Here is a 21,583-nt window from a genome sequence, read left to right as displayed (position 1 = left end):
CCACAGCAGACTTTATAGAGGAGCAGCGAGGAGGAGGACGCAGCTCTGAGATCAGTCAAACTGCTGACCAATCCTGCGTGCCCTCCTCCTCCTCCTCCTCCTCCTCCACTGCAGCTCTGATGGCCCTGATGGTTTGTGGGAGATGAACACATTTCTCATGACTCATGTTAACTTGAAGACAACATGAGGTTTGATATGTGGAATACAATCAACGTCAAACTTCCGGAAAATCTATGTAATTTAGTAGAATAAAAATCCAAAATGCCATGAGTCAGCAATCACAGGGCTGTTAACGTGTCCCAGGATAACATGCAGGGTGTTTTCCAGCTAACATGTCTTTAAAAGGCTTGCCAAGCAGCTGTGTATCTGTGCCCCTCTATCACGCATCATCGTATATATGATCTGTTTGATCTAGATCTGCTTCTCTGCGGTGTGTTGGGGGATCTGCTGGGAGACAAAGGCCCGTTTCAGAGGAAGCTGCTGGCCGTGCATGTTAATGAAGACGCTCTTTTCACTGGTGGAGTTGGCCAGACGTTTGCCCTCCGCAGCCTAAACAGCTCACACAAACGGCACGTCGGCTCCGGCCAAAGAGGAGATGTCCAGATGCCAGATTTCTGCTGCTAAAGGGCTGGAAACAGACGTTTGAGAGTTCTGGGGGGGGGAAGCAGACACAGTTTAGTCAGGATAATTCCCAGAAATGTGCAGGATCTTCTAATATATCCTTCAAATACAGATTATTTCATGAAGTTCTGCAGGTTTAAGTGGATCATGTGATTGAGTTGATGATAAGATAACGGAGCAGGTGCATCTCGTGAATATGATGCGAATGATCTCCACAATGTGCTGAATTCCCCAGATGACTCCGGTGACCTCTGACCTCCCTCAGCTCTTTGTGTTCTCAGTCGGAACAAAGCGGTTTCTAACATGATGAACTGTGTCTTTGTCTCGCTGATAAATACACTCGTCCTCACGCGGACGACCACAAACTGTCTCACTGTTCGCTCCGGACACTGAAGCCAAAGATCCTGGAAACATCCGTCACTTCTGTGCCTTCTGGTCTGTCTTCTGGTTCTGGTTCTGTCCGCTGAAGTGAGACCCCGACAAAGGCAAAGATATAGGACATAGTGAAGCATACAGTAAATACATATTATCATTAATAACAAATAAAGTCGTATGTTTGATGACGTTTGCATGTTCAGATAAGAGAAAACAGGTTTTTCTCTTCTTTCTTTCTTCTCCTCTGTTTTGTTTTCGTCTCCAGGGAGACGCCGTCCTCAAATGGCCGAGGCGTCCTCAGAGCCAGCCCCGGGGACCCTGAGCTGAGCGGTTGCCATGGCAACATGGGAAAGGTTTTGCCAGGCCGCTGACTCATCACCTGGCAGCCATTGTTAACACACATGAGGTTTTAATTTATTGTTTAAGGACTTTAAATTAAATTGTTGGTGTTTTTTTTAAAATTGTTTTTCTCTTCTTAAAGTTACTGTGACCTTTGACCTCATTTTTCAAACTGTTTATCTAGAGAGAAAATCCAACATCTACAAAGTGAGAAAGAAGAAAACCCTGGAAAAACCAGGGCAATGTTCCAAAAAGTAACTTGTAATTCTCATAAATCGCCATGAGAGGGCAGCAGCAGTTTGTCACGCAACCTCCTCTCAGATCAAACATGATGTTTATGTCTAAAAACAGATCAATAATCGAACGAACTGGGAACCAAAGCTCGTGTTTCCATCCCTTAAAAAAGTTATTATTCCTCTAATAAATCAGCATCATCATGGAGAAGTAATTAAGGGCTTATTTTAATGAAGTATTCAGATCAATTTACTTCAGGTAGGGTACTAATACTAACAGGTAGTACTACAGGAACGTCGGGGAAAACCTCCAAATGAGTGGGATTCAATCAGAACGTTGTGTTGAAGCACTGCTGCTGGTAAAACTACAAAGATGGTGGAAGAGAACTCCAACAAGCTGCTGATAGGACAACATCCTGGCGTTGTGTCGGGTGGTATCATGGCAGCTGCTCTGGCTGGATGACTTCCTGGCGTTGGCGTGGTGTCTGGCTGCAGATCACAGTGTAATCTGGACAGATCCTCAATCTGTCAAATCCCATCTGGCTCATTGGGGTGATCACACGGCGGCGTGGGACCATAAACCCGGATAAGACGGAGGAGGAAAGTGTTTTCTGGAGGGTCAGGGCCGCCGCCGGTCTTCACCCTGAGTTATGGCTGCAATCAAGTCTCTTGGGGGGTGTTGGTGAAGGTCGGCGGTCGCCGCCTGGGGCTCCGAGGTGATGATTCTCCGTCTTCCTGTCTCCTCGGGTCTCTTCAACACTCTCCCTGCAAAGAACATCCGTCTGAACAAATTATTGGGTCTCCGTTTCAACCTTTCACATCGGGTTTTATCGGATCGTTCCACTTTTCTCAAAAAGTTACTTTTATTTAAGCCACAACGTTATCACTGTGGATTCATGTCAGCGTTTTATTTAGACCAGGACTCCCCAGACCGGAACCTTAAAGTTTGGTTGATGGTAAAACTCCTATAATTGTGCAGGAAAACGGAGCCAGACGACAGGAAGTAGAGCAAAGCTGAATCAGGAAGTGCTACCTTTAGCTGATGACGTCACAAGATAAAACTACTAAAACGCAGACAGAAGACCCCGGTAACAGGTCTTCAGGTTCAGTCTGAACGTAATCTATATGCAGATGATGCAGTGGTAAACTTGAACTAAAGACAGAAACACATCAAGTGATGAATGTGTATTTTTGGGCGCCGCTGCGGCGGATTTGAACCGGTGCCGTCTCCGTTTTGCTGCTGCTGCAGAGTGGCCATCTCATGTCGCATCTAACCTCCCTAATCCCATAATCCTCTGCTGCCTCCACTCTCACCACCCCCCCCTTTGATCGGATTAGAGGCTGTATCCTCCTCACACACACACACCCCTACCTGATGGCCTACATATCTACTCCGTGTTTCCAGCATGGGCTAATTGGAGGGACGGTGAAACAGGTCAATAAACAGGTTAAAGGTCATCGATGATGAACAACAACATGGAGTCTCGTTGAGTCTTTTCTAACTAACACTCGGACTCAACGTGGTCACAAAAATAATCAACTCATTTCAACAAGTAAATATTTTTATGTGTTAGCGACAGATAAGACGGTCTACGATGCTGGTCCACAACATGGTTCCATGTGAATCAGAGGAAGACTTGGAGTGGGGCGTCAGGTCTGACCGACTCGTCCTCGGACCGGGTCCAAGAGGAACGTGTCCGAGTCTGGGGGGGTGGAGCTTAGCTTCCTCGTGATGTCCCTTTAAGACGCATCAAAGTCAAGAGAAGACAGACGATGACTCATCACACGCTCACAATAACCACGGGTTACATTTCATTACCCACAATGCAACTCAGCCGCAGACAGGTTCAGGTTTGTTACGCCAGCTAATCTGTTACTAAATAACAGTCGTGTGACGAACGCCCAGCATGACGGCACCCACACACACAACTAATCTCTCTCTCTCTCACACACACACACACACACACACACACACACACACACACACACACACACACACACACACACACACACACACACACACACACACACACACACACACACACACACACACACACACACACACACGAACACACACACACACACGCACACACACACACCACCATATGGTGAACACTAAGCTGCCGTCAGGTCGTACCAGCAGCACTCGGAGCGGATTACCGGTGTCCGACTGCACTTCACGGAGCTGCAGAAAGGAAGCCACGGAAGGCTGAGAGGTAATCCTGCTTCTGGAAGGATCCCGCCGCCTCGACACCGCTGATCTAAAGAATTAGGACACATTAGGAACTTTTATACTTCATCCTTGAAGTCTGGCTGCTAGAGCGTGGATGCTGAGAAATCAAACGGCAGTGAAGCTCCACGTTTTAGAGGAATTCAGGCCATCAGAGTAAGAAGCAGCTCGGAGCACAATCGACTTTATTCCTCACAAACTCACAAATCTCTGCAAAAGCTGTCCGAACACATGACCACATCTGAGTGGTTGCTATCGGCGATGCACGTCTATGCACACACATTAAAACACAGGAAAACCTCCTGAATTGCATTGATTGATGTTCGCAGCCAGAAGCTGCACAAATAGGCTGGATGTGCAAGGACAGCGAGGATGCGTGGATGAAACAGGAAGTGGCCTCCGTCGCCGTCCTCCTCTGATGTCAGCGTTCAAACGGCTGAAAGGGAAAGCAAAGAGCTCATCATGATAAAAGGAAATCTGCAGGCGAGCATTCCAACTAGATTAAAAACAACTTGATTAATTAAAACCTGTCTGAAATGAGAATCTCATCTCCGCAGAGAGAAAGTGACTTAATGCTAAAGCAGACGCCAGCCCGACCTGGACCTGGACCTGGACCTGGTCCACTCAGCCGGCAGACCCACGTTGGATCCGGAGGTGAAACCGGGGTTTAACCTTTTCATGGAGCGTTGACTCTCATTTGGCCGTGCTGTGGGTTCCCACGCTTCACCAGTCCTCCCAGTTAACTGATTCATACTTCCTGAGGTTACGCCCAAAGTGACCCGCAGCCTCGCATCAATCACAGCTGATAATTATGATGGATGGGGGGGGGGGGATGGAGCCCCCTCTTCAAAGAGAAGCATCCTTTGGTGTCACTGTGGTTTCTCTGGAGCCCAAATGTCAGATTCTCAGTCTCAGTGTGGAATAAATGTTGTCTGGATTTGGGATGAGATCAGCAATAAAGAAAACCAAACTCTGCAGGATTTCTGTCTTGATTTATAGTTTGCATGACTGCACATTTTATACATTTATCTTGGGGAATTAATGCTGAATCCTAAAAACGCTGGCGCAGGACCGAGGCCCACTTCAGGACCGAAGCAGACTTCAGGTGTGTGTTCGCCTGCAGAGAGAGCGAGTTAGTCCGCGGCCTTTTCCTGCAACAGAGGAAACCATGAATTAGTCATTTCCTGTGAACAGGTGGCTCTGCCTCCAGAGTGGAGACAGAGGACGGGCAGATGGAGGCGAGAGGAAGATGAGCCAAGAGGAAGAGGAAGAACAAACTGGAGCTTTCCTGCAACTTTAGGCTCTTTGCACCAATGAGACACATCACTGATTTTATTTGCTTTAAAATAACATTTTTGGTTTCAATAACAGTAAGTTATAACGCGTTCATTTTGTCCATGACACATTCAGTTATCCAACGGGTGAGATAATATGTATGTTTGTAGATTTACATGCATATTAACATCAGAATTGAGACTTTCGAGTAAAGAAAATAATTGAATTGTAAAAAATGTTAAACTTTCCACGGATTTGCTTAAATTTAGAGCAATTAAAGGGATTTCAGTATTTTTTTTAAAGTCGGTCTAACAATCTTCTTTGTACGAGTTCTCCTCCTCAGCTCATCATTGTATTTAAAGAGCAGAGTGACAGAGGGGATTTCCATTCACACATCATGTGAACTCAAGTCCTGGTGTCTCTTCCCAGAAGCAACATGGCTGCCAAGCCGGCGCCCCGTCATTGTGATGCAAAGCGAGCGGCTGATAGCGAACGCTCCTCGATAAAGCCGTGAATAGAAGAGCCCACAGTTCCCATTCAGACCAGATGAATAGACGCCTGGATTCCAGTCGGAGCCTCCGATGGGAGCTGAACTTCAGGGGCAGCAACGGCCGCTCCGACTGGGAAACGTTCCCCTCTTTATCCCAAACGCCCGGCGGCTGCTCGTCGTCTTCTCTTCTCTTTCACAGGCTTAAATCTGGAAATCTGCTCGGTGTTCTGAGGGTTCACTAAACGACAAATTCAGCTCCAAATATGGAGAGGTAAAACTGGATGATGAACTTTCCTTTGATGGATGATAATAACTCACCTAAGTGTTTACTAGATGCACAATCAAAGGCAATGAAAAGAACAAGTTAAACTGCTGGGAAACAGAAGGAAGAAGTTTCCAACCGGATCTTTGTTTGATGATGTCATTAAAGCTGGAGAGGAGCAAATGTATGAAACAAATGCTGCTTCAGATTCAGTAGAATAAAAGGAAACTTCAGCCAATTAGATTGAGCCGGAGGCCTGAGACGATCCAAGGTGACTCCGAGGATGGCTATCAGAGGCCTGCACTGATCTCCAGTCAGTCTCCTTCCAGACATCCATCATGGCCGCCTGATGGTCCACAATGAGAGAGCGTGTGCACGGCAGTCGGATGAATCACCTGCCTTTCACTCTTCCGAAGCCGGAGCTGCAGCATTCATCACGCACGGACAGAACGGTGGAGACGCCGGGTGTTTTCTAAACTCTAAAGTGCAGCAGGAAAGCACGAGGGCTGAAGAAGAAGAAGATGAATAAGGACTCTTCCGCCCTCGGTGCTGGTTGAACTCGGCCTTTAGAGACCTTGAAAGGAGAATTGATCCGTCCTGCTGAGACGAAGCTGAGACGAAGCTGCACCATCCCCCAATATGTGGTTTCGTGGGACCAGGACTTAGATTCAGAGAGACTCGTCTCCTGTTGCCTCTCCAGCTGTTGCCCGTCGCTCTAATTAGAAAACTTTGGGTTCAGCCTTTAAAAAGCTCCCCGAGGCGTCACTGAGGGGGAGAAGGACCTGCAGCATGTCTTTCTCTCAGCTTTGTTTTCATGTTTCATGTCTTCAAGGGTTGCTGCATTCAGGCATCCTAAATTATTTGCAGGAATAAAGAGAATATATCCGACTTTCAACTGAACCAAAATGTTTAAAAAGGGTGAAACACGAGATGCAAAGAAAGGTCAGAGGTCAGGACTGTTTGACTCTGTCGGCTGACAGCTGCACATCCCTGGAAACGCTACAAACAGCAGATATATGTGACTTTACTTAAATCTCTCGGCGGTAAATCTTCGTATGCAGGGAATCATCTCTGCATTTCTGAGTTTATTTTTGTCTCCTCTTGTCGGCTGCAGAGCAACTTCCCGTCTCTGCACCGCCAGCAGCTTCTATACTTCGTCTGAGGGGGTTTTTGTCGATGAGATGAACGAGGAAGACCTTTTAGACTCCCTTTTAAAGAGGCGTCCTCATCATTTAAAGCTAATAAACCTCCATCACAATGCAGGAATATCTGATTGTGAAGTTGGAAAGCTCATTATCTGAGGAGCGTTTCCCCGGCAGATCATTACGGACTGCAGCCACGCTTTCATTCCCTTTATTTACTGGGAGAGTGTTCCTGTAGTGATGTGATGGACACATGATGGACATTCAAGGAGAGCAGGGGAGGACTGAATGACGCCTGACCTAAATGGACTACAAGATATGGATTAGAAGAAGTAGAAATCACTGACCAATAACAAGCTGGAATATCAATGAAGTTTAAAGTAGCAGAAATGTGCAGGATTTGAGTAAATGTACCTGGAAGTATGAATGTATGGAGAGTGTGTGTGTGTGTGTGGCCACGCCCCCTCCTCGTGACGCCACACCTCCAGCAGAGCAGAGCCGCGCTGCTCGTCAGTCCTCCGGCAGACCGGAGCGGAGCCGGACTCGGACCGCGTGCGCGTCTATCGCCGATAACAGCTTCTGACTGCGGGACGATCATTTATTCATCATTTCATGACTTTATTTATTTGTGGACATTGAAGGTAAACGACACGAGGACAAAGAAGAAGAAGAAGAAGAAGAAGAAGAAGAAGAAGAAGAAGAAGAAGAAGAAGAAGAAGAAGAAGAAGAAGAAGAAGAAGAAGAAGAAGAAGAAGAAGAAGAAGAAGAAGAAGAAGAAGAAGAAGAAGAAGAAGAAGAAGAAGAAGAAGAAGAAGAAGAAGAAGAAGAAGAAGAAGAAGAAGAAGAAGAAGAAGAAGAAGAAGAAGAAGAAGAAGAAGAAGAAGAAGAAGAAGTGTCTCCATCAGCTCTTCTTCTTCTCTCTGAGCGTCCGGGCTTCGAGCCAGCAGGAGGTCAGTTGACTTTACACTCACTTTTACACGTAATTACCGCTCATTGTCGTTTAAACCCGCGGGTTGCTCAGTTTGTTCGCTGGTGGAGCAGACCTGTGTCCGGGGAGGAAGTCGGCTTCAGTCTCTGCAGGATTCATGTGATAGTCCTGGATTATGGTCTACAATAACGGGTTTACTGTCTGTCTGTAGGGACTTCATGCACTTTGTGAAGTGGTCCTGTGGTGTTATTATACGTGTATGGATTATTATTCCAGGTGTATTGATTAGGTGCGTGGATCCTAATGGTGGTGATTCTCTCTAATATTACCTCCAGGATTTAATTGAAAGCCTTTCCCCATTACCCCCCCCTGGCAGAATGACCGTTAATGAGAAGTTGCCCGTTAGCGTCATATTGTGACCTGTGTGTGTGCACGGACATGCTCGTGCACGCCTCCTCAACCCGGCCAATCAGGTCATCTGCTAATCCGAAAATCCTCCTTCTGTCAGCCAGGCGTTTGAAACCTCTTGTTCCTCATCCTCCTTTCTTCTTCTACCTTCTTCTCTCCCTTTTTGTCCCCCAATTTACCTCCCCCTACTGTCTCTCTCCTCCCTCCCTCCCTCCCTTCATCCAACTCTTCTTCTTCTTCTTCTTTTTACTTTTCATTTGCCTCCAAATCCTCTTCCTCTGTTTCTTTGTTGTTTTCCCTCTTCCTCAGAACACACACACACACACACACACACACACACACACACACACACACACACACACACACACACACACACACACACACACACACACACACTACTCGAGGCTAAGCCTGAAAACTAGCATGTCATCGTTTTCCAGCTCTATGCGAAGGTGTGCAACGTTTTGTAATTATTGGCCACACACACACACACACACACACACACACACACACACACACACACACACACACACACACACACACACACACACACACACACACACACACACACACACACACACACTCCAGCTCTGACTCTCTCCAGCTGAAGAATCTCCTTCAGCAGCGAGGTGGAAGCGACACTAAAACTAACGGTCCCCGGCTCATTTACCTGCAGATCCGTCCTGAGGGGAGAGAGGAGAGGAGAGAAGAGAAGAGGAGAGGAGAGAGGAGAGGAGATGAGGGAGAAGAGATGAGAGAGGGGATGAGGGAGAAGAGAGGAGAGAGGAGATGGATTTCTCCGATGAGAGTACCGCCGCTGCAGACTGATGTACTCGACCACACGCCGAAGCCACAGAGCTGCAGCAGGACAGTAACGTCCCGTCTAATTGAAGAAAAGACACAATTAATCCAACATCCGTCTAAAATACAGGAAAACTCCTCAAAGGGAGAAAAAAAGTGCATCATCAAAAGGAAAAACTCAGCATAAATCTTTCATAATTCACCATAAATTACTTAGAGCTTGAGGAATCAGACATTTCATGACTCAGAGGCAAATCAGTGAGCTTTCCTCACAGGAACCTCTCCATCACCGTTGTTATAACAACAACAAAACACTAAACTCATACATGTTCCCGTCGCTTTTAACGTACATTCCGAGGCATGCTAGGAGAAGGGCTGCGTTGCCGGGGCGACCGAATGTTCTTCCCTCCTGTAGGTCGGGACTGAGTTACGGCTGCTGTCAGGCTGGAAGTTAAAGTCAAACCAAGTTTCACTGTAGTTTGTTTTCATCGACGATGGAGTCTGGACCGGGAAAGGGATGCAGATCCACCTGATCAATAATAATAATAATAATAATAATAATAATAAAACACACGATTGAAGAAGCATGCAGCTTCTAATATTAGAACCTGGGGAGACTTTTGGCGTCTCTTCCTCCACTAGCATCCTTTAAGACTTGTAGAATCAGCTAACAAGCCTTTTAAAGGTATTTTATTAAAGGGAAAGTGCTGGGTCATGATTTTGGATGATCTGACTCCGACTTGGGACTCCGACTTCAGACAGGAAAGTTTGTTTTCTGCTCGCCGGTCTCATTCTCTGTCCTGCAATCTGCTCGTTTTCGACGGCCGCAATGGAAAAGCGATAAACTCTCTGAGAACATACGGCTGCTGGAAACGGTTATTACAGCAACATTCATCCAGGGATTAGGACGGGCTGACTCACGGCTAATTAAACTCACCACTCTCCGCTCCGTCAGCCGGACTGAAAGGGCAGATTTCATACACTCTGATATTAATGCACCGGTGGGGGAAATATTCCCGTCTCATTCTGAGGAAGCCACAAGGCCTCCAGCAGCTGGCGGAGCTCCCTGAGAGATCTCCCTGAGCACCTCCTCTCCCTCTCTGATTGAAATGTATCTGCCAAAACACCCCGTCTGTACTCTCTCCAAGATACTGTAAAAGAGGACACAATACCATCACTTCTTTCACTTTTTGTAGTTGTCGGTTTTCCTGGAACAAAAGTCTCCGGGAGGCTGATTGTGGATCAGCAGGACGAATCCCAAACCTCCTGATGAGTTTCTGATCCCAGCAAACATCAGTTTCTAGCTCCTCCTCTCCTCGCCTCCTGCTGCCTTCAGCGGGGACCGACTCCGTGTTCCATCAAAGCCGCCGTCTTTGTCTGCTGGGCGGCGAGTTATTGATCGCCGAGCGCTCATCTCTGAGGGGGGGATGGGCGGTTTATCGACGGCGACACGCTGGCGAGCAGAAAGGCTGCAGGGAGATGAAATGCCACCTCGCCGGGGTTGGACTGACTTTCAGCAGCAAATCCCATTTAACAGATGCGGCTGTTAAACAAACCCAACTTGCTCTTCGCTGCATGCTCCGCATCCCAGAGTGCACCTCTGCTCTGAACCAATGGCAGTCATCGTTCAGGCCTCGCTCATTAAAGAAAGAGCAGATTAAAGCAGATTAAAGCTGCAGAGGGTTGAAGGAAGACTTAAGAAGAAAGTCAACAGGACTGCAGCTGCAAAAGGAGGGAGATTCGAGTCAAACAAATAAAACATGTTTGGATATTAGTTTTAAAAGGTATCATGTTAATGTTATTTTGGGTGTTTTCTCATCTCCTTGTGTCTGAAGATGCTGGAAGAGAGTGGAGAGCTGTATTTGATCAAACACAGCTGCAGCTGAACAGAAACCCTCCCAACATTAAAGCTCTAATGAAGAGAACCAGTGAAAGGCATTTAAATGGCAGCGTCTCCAGTCTGCGTTGCTTTAATCAGACTAAAAAGCCTTCATTAGTGTGCAAATGCAAATGTTGCTGCTTGCTGTCCTGCAGGACGAAGGGAAGCCTCTTGGGACTGAAGGGAACTATGGGAAGCAGCTTTTTGTCATCAAGGGAAATGTCTGTGCAGAAGAACTTGAATTGTTGGCACCATCCTGATTTAAAGCCCAGCAAACACTCCAGAAGAGTATCAGGAAGATTGTAACTGTTCACAAAATGAAATGAGAGGCCTGATCTTTACATTCTGTTTCTGAACTTCTTCATTGTCACTTTCACTCAACCGAAATCTCTTTTTGCTTCGTGTCTTTATTGCTCTCCTATTAAATCACATATCGCTCTCTGCTTCTCTCAGCTCTTTGCATCGATTTGGAAGCAATTTCTTTCTCTCCAGCACATCCGTCAGAAATGCAGTGATATTTTTCAACTGTAAGTATAGCTGCTGCTGCAGCTTTGATGGCTGTATTATAGAGAACGAAGCTTCCTGCTGCAGCGTTGCATTTGGAAGTTGCTCCATATTGGAGCTGCGGATAAAAGCCTGCATGAACATGTTTGTATGTTTGTCTCCCAACCTGAAACGCTTCGTTTGATTCCCGTCCAGATGAAAAGCTGCCAATGAGAGGATTGGATGGGAAGTAGCGGCCATGGCGGCCCATCGAATCATCAGAGTGACCAACAACAATCACGTCCTCCCTCGCTGCAAGTCTGAGGGGACGCTGATCGACTTGAGCGAGGGGGTCACCGGGGCCAGCCTCAGCGATGTTAAAGGTCAGCGTTTACATGTACACGCTCAGCCAATCAAAGCTCACTCAATCTCTAAAGAATTCATTTTTAATTATGAGCTGTTGATCTTTTGTAATTAGATCATCAGTCACATGTTGGAAGCTGTATATTCACACTTCACTGCTTTATTTACATGCTCTACATACGCTCATAACGTGAGCTAAAAATAGAAAATGAGCTGATCTGCTCATGCGTTTACTTAGTGATCTGGAAATGTTGTCAATGAAGGTTTGGGTTCTTTGGGGGGCTATTTGGGACCAGGTACTTACTGTAAAGTTTTACTGCAGAAGCACTGAACCTGTCTGTCTGATGTGTGGCACCATCACCTCATTATTCCAACCGGGCCATTACATCTGTGTCTGATTAGGAGATAAGTGCCGTTAACTGCAGTGTTTTTGGTAATCAGCCACCAAGTGATTCAGTGAGTGCACTTATCTCAAATAGTGAACAACCACTTTGCAATCAGGGGAGAAGAGCATCACTAATAGAACATCTTTTTCCCTTTTCAGTGCCTTCTCCCAGTGCCTTACGGCTGGACACCTCCACCTCCTACGGAGCCGCGCAGGAAGTGGTTGCCATAAAGGATTATTGCCCCAGCAGCTTCACCACACTGAGGTTCTGCAAAGGCGACCGCCTCTATGTGTTGGACACGTCAGGTGGCGAATGGTGGTACGCCCACAACAACACGGAAATGGGCTACATCCCATCCGCCTACGTCCAGCCGGTCAACTTCAGGGACTCTTCGCTTAGCGACAGCGGCATGATTGATAGCCTTGGGGAAGGATACGAGGTTGGGTCCAAGGAGTTTGGAGGTTTGGGGGAGTGGACTGGGATGACCCTTGAGCCCTCCCCACTTTACAACAACAGATCCTCCTCTGCGAACCCTTTTATATGTCCGATAGATCAGAACTGCAAAGATTTAAGTGCAAGGAACGCAACAGACCTGATTCTGTTCGATGCACTGGCATCTCCATCATCTTGCTCGAACGTTAACATGAGTACAATCGTGACCAATGGGTTCAGCAGCTGCCACACCAACAGTACCCCCCCCACCAGCCCAATCCAAGACATTGTACCTAACCTCCACAGGGATAACCCGTTTTTCAGGAGTAAGCGTTCCCACAGTCTCTCAGAACTGTCAGTCCTGCAGGCTCAGTCCAATCCGACCTTACCTTCTTCTGGATTCTTCACAGGCCTCAAGGCTCCGTCACCGGAGCAGTTTCAGAGCAGGGAAGACTTCAGGACTGCTTGGTTGCACCACAGAAAGTTAGCCAGGTCTTGCCATGACCTTGACTCCCTGGGCCAGAGTCCTGGGTGGGGCCAGACCCAGCCTGTGGAGACCAACATAGTGTGCAAATTGGACACTAACGGAGGAGTGGTTCAGCTCCCGGACACCCAAATCAGTGCACACATCCCCGAAGGCCACGTCAGCCATGGAGACCACCAGCAGATCTCCATGAAAGCCCTGCTAGACCTTCCTCTGGAGCTCAACGGGGACCACTGCTCCACAGTCAGCCCCGTGGTGGAGATCAAGCTGAGCAACATGGAGACCAAGTCCTTCATCGCGTTGGAGATGAAGGTGTTTGTAACCGTGAAGAAGGAGAGCTGTCACACTGCGGAGGTGCTTTGTGTTAGAAGCGACTGTAAAGAAGGGCCTTACACACCGATCCCTAATGCCTACATCTACAAAGACACGGTCCAAGTCCAGCTGGATAGACTAGAGCCTTGTATGTATGTGGCTGTTGTGGTTAAGTCACAGCACCTCAGCCACAATACCACCGTTTGGGACCATATGCAGAGGAAAGTAACTCTAGGCGTCTACGGACCAAAGCACATTCACCCTTCCTTCAAGACAGTCGTGGCCATGTTCGGGCATGACTGTGCCCCCAATACCTTGTTGGTGAATGAGGTGGGCTGGCAGGCTAGCTCCAGCCCACCAGTGGCCCTCCAGCTGTGGGGGAAGCACCAGTTCGTGCTGGGGTACCCTCAGGACCTCCAGGTGGGGTTGTACTCCAACATGTCAAACTACCAGGTGAAGGCCAACGAGGGTTCTGGGGTGATTCGGGGCTTTCAGGTCAAACTGGGGAAAGTCAGCAGGCTGCTGTACATGATCACATCGCACAACCCCAACAGCATCTCGGACTTCACTCTCAGGGTCCAAGTCAAGGACGCTCTCGACTGTATCCTCACCCAGTTCTGCGTCCAGACGCCGCCGCCGCCACCAAAGACGTGTGCAAGGATAACGGGCCAGAGAAGGTTTCTGAAAAAGAAAGAGGTGGATAAAATCGTCCTCTCACCGCTGGCCGTCACTTCCAAATACCCGAAGTTTCAAGACCGGTGCATTACCAACCTTAAATTTGGCAAGTTGATCAAAACGGTGATCAGGCAGCACAAGAGCATGTATCTGTTGGAGTACAAAAAGGGGGATGTTATCGCTTTGCTCAGCGAGGAGAAAATCAAGCTGCGAGGGCAGCTGCGGACCAAAGAGTGGTACATCGGATACTATCAGGGGAAGATCGGACTTGTCCATGCCAAGAATGTTCTGGTTCTGGGGAAAGTCAAGCCCATTTATTGGTGTGGGCCGGACCTAACGACCACCATGCTGCTGGAGCAGATCCTGAGGCCTTGCAAATTTCTCACGTACATCTACGCGACGGTGAGGACGGTTCTAATGGAGAACGTGGGCAACTGGAGGGCGTTTGCCGATGCCCTCGGGAACGGGAATTTGCCCCTGAATTATTTCTGCCGGACAGAGCTGGACAACGAGCCGGAGAAGGTGGCGTCGGTTCTGGAGAAACTCAAAGAGGAGTGTACCAACATGGAGAACAAGGAGAGGAAGTCCTTCCAGAGGGAACTCATGATGGTGAGACCACGTTTTTAATCCTCCAGAACCCAAATAAACTGAATTTAGTGATAAAAAATTATTTTCTTTGACAACTAACTGCTAAACAGTGTTTCCTCTTTGTAGATTGGGGGTCATTTTTAAGGGCAAGTCCAGAGAGATACAGTACATAAAGTGCCATTTCTCTTTTCTGTTTCATTGCCTCAAGAACACTCATGCATTACGGTAACACTGCTGACAACAGCTATTATGCCCAGATGATCACAAACTGAGCGAGAAGGCGTTTGCGAGTGTCGCTCCGATGGTTGCTGCATCGTTAGTTCAGCTTTGTTGAAGCTAATGTAATGAGTCAGACAGTCACACGAAGAGGAAGGATCAAGTCTTCCAGTCTGAGGCGGCTCACAGTGGGAACAACGGAGGGGAGGTTGGAGGGGAAAATCCTGCAGAGGCAAAATATAACAGAACATCTGCAGTTTCAGCGAAAACAACTCCGTCTAGCAAACGCACGCCGGCCTTGATGGGTTTTTCTTCTCCGACAGCACCGTGCACCCGGAGACGCAAAATAGTCCCGAGACATTTCCCTCGCCAGACGGTCATTATTCACAAAGTACTTTAGCAGAGCACGCTCTCCTGCTGCTGTTTATCCAGCCACAGTTGATGAAGCGTGCATGCAGCCACCAGAGCAGCTCTGGGAAAGTGCCTTGCTAAATGACACTTTGGCGGTCACTGTTAAGGTAAAGCTGTTCACCTGTATCTTTCCGTTTGGCTGCACGTCATGTGACGTCGCCATCATCTCACAAGGTTAAAGCAAAGAAGGCTAGCTTTTATGTTTTATAAAGGGCTTTTATTCTGGCGGGTACAGCGCTTTCTTATCTCCATCCTCGGCTCCTCGGAGCTGCTTTCTTGTTGGATATTTACTGGGAAATTAACCGAGAACAGTCTCAGACGTCCGTCACTGAAGTCAGAAACACTTTTCAAGGATGATGGAGACTTTTGTTCTGTTGAATTGGTTACATTTATGCAGCAACTGTAGACGGATGGACAGCATTTAGCTCTGATAGGAGACGTTTGGTGTCTCATGTTGCTCTGCTGGCTGTAAAGTTATCGTTCAAAGGGACCAAGAGCTCAGTTTAACACCTTCTAATGGATCATGAAGCTCATTCTGATGAAACAATTGGTTATTGGTCGTTCCTGCTGCTCTCGCAGTAAATTTATACGTTTATGAACTGATGAGGTGCTTATTTATTGATGTAGCTGTTTGCGTTGGACACCACTATTCATCAGGTTTTGCCTTTTAGGGCGTCCAGCTGTACTTATGACTGATAAGGATGATGAATAATATTGATTTCCTCCTGGTTTCACTGGAAAGTAGATGTTTTTATAAAAGAACAAGGTCATTTCTATGTGCAGATAAATCTAAAACTTTTTTCCTGCTACACAAAGTGGGTTTGCTGCTGCACTCACGATAAACCAGGATGTGTGTGAATTTGTGTATATATATATATATATATATATATATATATATATATATATATATATATATATATATATATGTATATACACGTGTGTGTGTATGTTGAGATATTTTCCCCAGAGAGCAGTAAATTGTCATCAGGCTGCAGGAACAAGGTCCAGTGAGTCACACAGGCTTGAATTACTAAATCTTCTCCTTGAAGAAAGAAAGAAAGAAAGAAAGAAAGAAAGAAAGAAAGAAAGAAAGAAAGAAAGAAAGAAAGAAAGAAAAAGCCAGTCTTATATAACTATTATAATTAAACATTCCTATGCTGAGAACCTCTGGCTTAAAATCCTCCATTAGCAAACAAGGCATTCATTCTCTTAATAATGACGCTTTATCCTCTTTTAGGACAAAAATGTTCCCAAATCTGTGAAACGCTCCAAATAAAAGCATCCTGGAGAAACTCTGTGATTAAACTACTCTGATTATTTCATTGGGATGAAATAATCTCTTCTCAAGGGGACGAAGGGACGTTTAATCGGGAATCGATGCTTCGTAGGAAATGGAAAGGGGCACCAGGGACCCAGACTCCAGACTTCATTGTCCCCCCTGTGGTTTCTGTAATGAGAGAGGAGCCAGAAAAGTGGATTTGTTGGAAGAACTGAAGTGGAAAAGAAAGCGTTTAGACACAGATACATGAACAGCAGTCTGCTGAGTGAAAGTCCTCTTATCTAACAGAACAACGGAACTTTCCTTTAGCGGGCTTTCCTATCTAACAATCTTACATAAAAGGTGTCTTAAAGTTGAGTTTGGTTTCCTCTGTCAAATCACTTTGCTTGTTGTACTACAGAACTTTCTAACGTATCTGTGGTTGCCGTGGCAACTTGTCTCGCTGGCTGCGTTTCCTGCTTCCTGTTGTATGCTAAGCGAAGTTAACCATGTTCTGACCGACTCAGGAAACCTTTACTCTGATCAGCTGATGTTCTAAATAAAGAGGGAACATTTCTGCTCCTTCAGCCTGACTCGCCTGCAGCGCGTCCCAAACAACGCCGCCGATTGTTTCCTGCTGAAGCTCCAGAACCACAGGATGTAATTTATTAGATTTCTAAAAGAAAAAAGGCTCAACGTTACGATCATAACAGGCCAGAGCTGGAACCGAGAAAGTCCACCTCCCTCACTTACTATTGTTTATTGTGTGTATTAAGTGGATTAGTTCTTATCCATGAAGCTAAAGCGGGGTTTTCATTGATCCAGTTCAGTAGTTCACATCGTCTAGCTGAGAAAATCAGCAGCAGGTTGTACGTGAGTACGGGCACTTCCTGGTCTCTGTTACCTGGACGGGCACTTCCTGGTCTCTGTTACCTGGACGGGCACTTCCTGGCCTCTGTCACCTGGACGGGCACTTCCTGGCCTCTGTCACCTGGACGGGCACTTCCTGGCCTCTGTCACCTGGACGGGCACTTCCTGGCCTCCGTACCTGGACGGGCACTTCCTGGTCTCTGTTACCGGGACGGGCACTTCCTGGCCTCCGTACCTGGACGGGCACTTCCTGGCCTCTGTCACCTGGACGGGCACTTCCTGGTCTCTGTTACCTGGACGGGCACTTCCTGGTCTCTGTTACCTGGACTGGCACTTCCTGGCCTCTGTTACCTGGACGGGCACTTCCTGGCCTCCGTACCTGGACGGGCACTTCCTGGCCTCCGTACCTGGACTGGCACTTCCTGGCCTCTGTTACCTGGACGGGCACTTCCTGGCCTCCGTACCTGGACTGGCACTTCCTGGCCTCTGTTACCTGGACGGGCACTTCCTGGTCTCTGTTACCTGGACGGGCAGTTCCTGGCCTCCGTACCTGGACTGGCACTTCCTGGCCTCTGTTACCTGGAAGGGCACTACCGTGTGAAACATAAAAAATGAAAGTGTTGCAGCAGATCTTGGGGGTTTGGATCGGCTCACCGTATCTGGTTCAAACCCGCCGCCGACAGGTGTTCTGGTGTGAAACGTGAGCCGGCATTGATGAGGACAGAGCTGTAGGGCCGGGGGGCATCCGACACCGCCCGGCAGATCTGTTAACGCCGAGGCTCCGGTTACCGAGGAGAGGACAAAACGGAAAAGAGGAGTGTTGTTTAATAATAGATCTGTGCCGGGAGGCGGGGCCAAACTCTTTGCAGGGACGAAATCAATCCCCCAAAAAGACTTCTTTAAAGTTAGAAATATTTCTGAGAAACACCAGAAACAAGAATACCTCTCCTGTCAAATGAACACAGAGTCCAGACGCTGTCAGACCTGATCCAGGAGGAGGAGGTCTATCCAGTCTGAGAGCTGAACCCCAAACAGGGAACCATGGGATCGCTTTCTGTCAGCCAAACAGAGTCAAGCAGCAGAGAGGCAGCAACCTTATCTGCAACGGAGAAGCTCTGCACGTTGCTTTATTAACTTGGAAACAGTGTGTTTTTATCTTCCGCCTGTTCATTAAACATGAATAATGTCGTCCTAACGTCGGTGTTTTGTTAACAAAACTAGTTTTTTTGTGCTGAAAACACGTCATGTTTTTATCCAAAACCTGCAGATTTGTTAAAAAGGCAAATGTGAACAAATGACATCTAATTAGATTTTAAAAAGAATGAATGATGCAGCACGATTCCATTATTTTTGTTTTCCTGTTCAGTTTGAAGGTTTTAGGTCATTCATGTTTCTTAATGGGAGATAATTGCTTTTCATATAAAATCTTAGCATCATCTGCATATTTAGTCTAAAGGGACGTGTTCTCTTCCAGTTTTCTACCTGTCACTACCCCCCCCTTCCTGTTTGGGTGAAGCTCATTTGGGCGGCTGTCAGCTCCGTCTGTCCGTCTGCTTCGGGACTTCCTGCAGCTCAACGCCGTCTCGGAGATTTCCAGACACTTTGGTCTCTCGGAGAAGAAGGTTTTCTATTTTTAGAGCAGAAGCAGTTGTTAATTAATAATGATGAGTTTCTACCATTCAAAGAGAGTGTAATCACTTTAATTACCTGTGAAGAATTACCCAGAATTCTTGAAAAGGCAAATAAGTCATCGCAAGTGACCTTTGACCTCCACCTGGTGCAGTTTGAGCCCATCAAGATTAAAATGACTGTCCTTGACATGAATCACATTGTGTCGCATTCAAGCCTCGAGTAAAACTATGGTCTGGCCCCCGTTAGAGCTGGTCTGGCCCCCGTTAGAGCTGGTCTGACCCCGTTAGAGCTGGTCTGGCCCCCGTTAGAGCTGGTCTGGCCCCCGTTAGAGCTGGTCTGGCCCCGTTAGAGCTGGTCTGGCCCCCTTTAGAGCTGGTCTGGCCCCGTTAGAGCTGGTCTGGCCCCCTTTAGAGCTGGTCTGGCCCCCGTTAGAGCTGGTCTGGCCCCCGTTAGAGCTGGTCTGGCCCCCGTTAGAGCTGGTCTGACCCCGTTAGAGCCGGTCTGGCCCACGTTAGAGCTGGTCTGGCCCCCGTTAGAGCTGGTCTGACCCCCGTTAGAGCTGGTCTGGCCCCCGTTAGAGCTGCGACTTCTGAATATAAAGTAGACCAGATCTTCATGGACTTGTCTTTGTCCCCCCAGGCGCTGCTGAAGATGGACTGCCAGGGTCTGGTGGCCAGACTGGTCCTGGACTTCGTGCTGCTGACGACGGCGGTGGAGGTGGCGTTCCGATGGCGGGAGCTGGCAGAGAAACTGGCCCGCGTGTCCAGAGCGCAGATGGAGGCGTACGAGGCTCCGCACCGTGACAAGAACGGCGTTCTGGACGGCGAGGTGAGAGACGCGGCGTCCTCCGGGACTCTCGTTGTTTTACTTTATGTGTTTATTAAAAGTCCGTCCTCCCCCTCCAGTCCATGTGGAAGCCGGCCTACGACTTCCTGCTGACGTGGGCCGCCCACGTGGGGGACAGCTACCGGGACGTGATCCAGGAGCTGCACCTGGGCCTGGACAAGATGAGGAACCCCATCACCAAGAGGTGGAAGCACCTGACCGGCACGCTGATCCTGGTCAACTGCCTGGACTCGCTCCGCGGCGCCGCCTTCTGCCCCACCGGGTACGGAGACTTCGCCGTGTGACCTTCTGATGGAGACCTGGGGGGTCATCCTTTGATGGTCCAGGTCAGGGGCTGGGTTCAGATCTGCACTTCCTGGTCCCGTTTGGCGTCGCCCGATGTGGAAACGCCTTTGGTCGATGTGAAACTGTTCTCTTCTTCGTCTCTTTAGATAAACGTCTTCACATTTTCTCTTTTTGGGGTTTTTCATTCGTCTCTGCTTGACGACGGTTACCATGACTCCCTCAGGACAACATCAGAGAACTCAACCACTGCAGTACAGGACACACAGACAGACTGTGACCTTTGACCTTTGACCAGCTGTTTCAGTCACATTAAAGCTGTAACCTGAACAAACATCGAGATAGTTTGTTCACTTTATATTTTAAAAAAGCCTTTTTGTCTCCGATGTGTGTTTTCAAGAGTTTCATCTTTGATTTTATGATCTCAGTGAACAGAATCCTTCGGCTTTCGATGCTTTTATTGTTTGATTTCAGTCTTTGTGTCGGAGTCGGTGCCGGCTGCAGTGTTTCTCTGTCTGAATATGAAATGTTTATATATTTATACACACGTTCTTCTGTTCAGAAGGTTTCAATAAAACTTAAAACATTTAGTGATTTGATTGAATATAATTCATGTTATAATGACATGTATTTGCGCTTGGCTCATTAACAACAGTATTGTAGCTTCCTAGTACAAATTAATTTCATAAATCTCCCAAACTCAAAGCAACGACGTCTTGGAGCTCGGCTAGCAGTTACCACCTGTTTCCAGTCTTTGTGCTAAGCTAGGCTAATGTTGTTGAATCCTGTGCTTCTTTGTTTGTCATGGAAACACAGACAGGAGGACGTCCAGACGTTCCCACAAACACGCTTTAATAAAAGCAGGTCGTCACTCATTCCTGCTCGTCTCCTCACTTCAGCCCGACGAGGCCATAAAGGAGCTTTTAACAAGCTGCTTGTCAGGAGGACGGCGGATAAATCAGCTCTCACATCTTCCCAGGGAGAAATATATGCCGTCTCACTTCATCACTGACGCTCTTTTAGAGGATCCACCTGGTTCAGCTGATAATGCAATCTGGAAGTTTGTGTGTGGAAACGGGAATATAAAAGGTCGTTCATCTGCTGTTGTCATGTGGGAACCTCATGGAAGCTGTAGTCATGGCGATGACCACAGCTGGAAAGAGACGTGAATCCTCTCTAGAAGGTTATTAGACGCTTTAAACAGTTTGTGTTCAGCGTTGTGAATAATTCCCTTCATGTCTCTTTTATTTCTAAGGAATCAGGTTCAGGATCTAAAACACTGAACTAATGGACTGAGAGTCTGTGACGGTCTCCCTGGTTTCCTTGAGATGAGGTGAGACAGGTTAACCCGTCTGGCGTGTC

At 47.5% G+C, this 21,583-nt stretch overlaps 1 protein-coding gene across 2 annotated transcripts; it reads left to right on the top strand.

Annotated features, from left to right (window-relative positions):
• The first annotated feature begins 7,828 nt into the window (after positions 1 to 7,828).
• sh3bp4a (SH3-domain binding protein 4a) lies at positions 7,829 to 20,787 on the top strand. 2 transcript variants are annotated; one of them, XM_084004119.1, is made up of 5 exons: positions 7,829 to 7,914; positions 11,683 to 11,849; positions 12,374 to 14,727; positions 19,733 to 19,921; positions 19,999 to 20,787. In XM_084004119.1, the coding sequence occupies exons 2-5, from the start codon at positions 11,726 to 11,728 to the stop codon at positions 20,221 to 20,223; spliced, it is 2,892 nt and encodes a 963-aa protein (XP_083860245.1). In that variant the 5' UTR covers positions 7,829 to 7,914; positions 11,683 to 11,725; the 3' UTR covers positions 20,224 to 20,787. The 2 variants fall into 2 exon arrangements, with proteins under 2 accessions (XP_083860245.1, XP_083860246.1); XM_084004120.1 differs by lacking the exon at positions 7,829 to 7,914 and adding an exon at positions 9,072 to 9,174.
• Positions 20,788 to 21,583: the final 796 nt, after the last annotated feature.

Source organism: Eutrigla gurnardus (assembly GCF_963514095.1).
Source record: "Eutrigla gurnardus genome assembly, chromosome: 24".
Lineage (NCBI taxonomy): Eukaryota > Metazoa > Chordata > Actinopteri > Perciformes > Triglidae > Eutrigla > Eutrigla gurnardus.
Note: the sequence above shows the minus strand (reverse complement) of the source record. Positions and strands in the feature narration are given on the sequence as shown.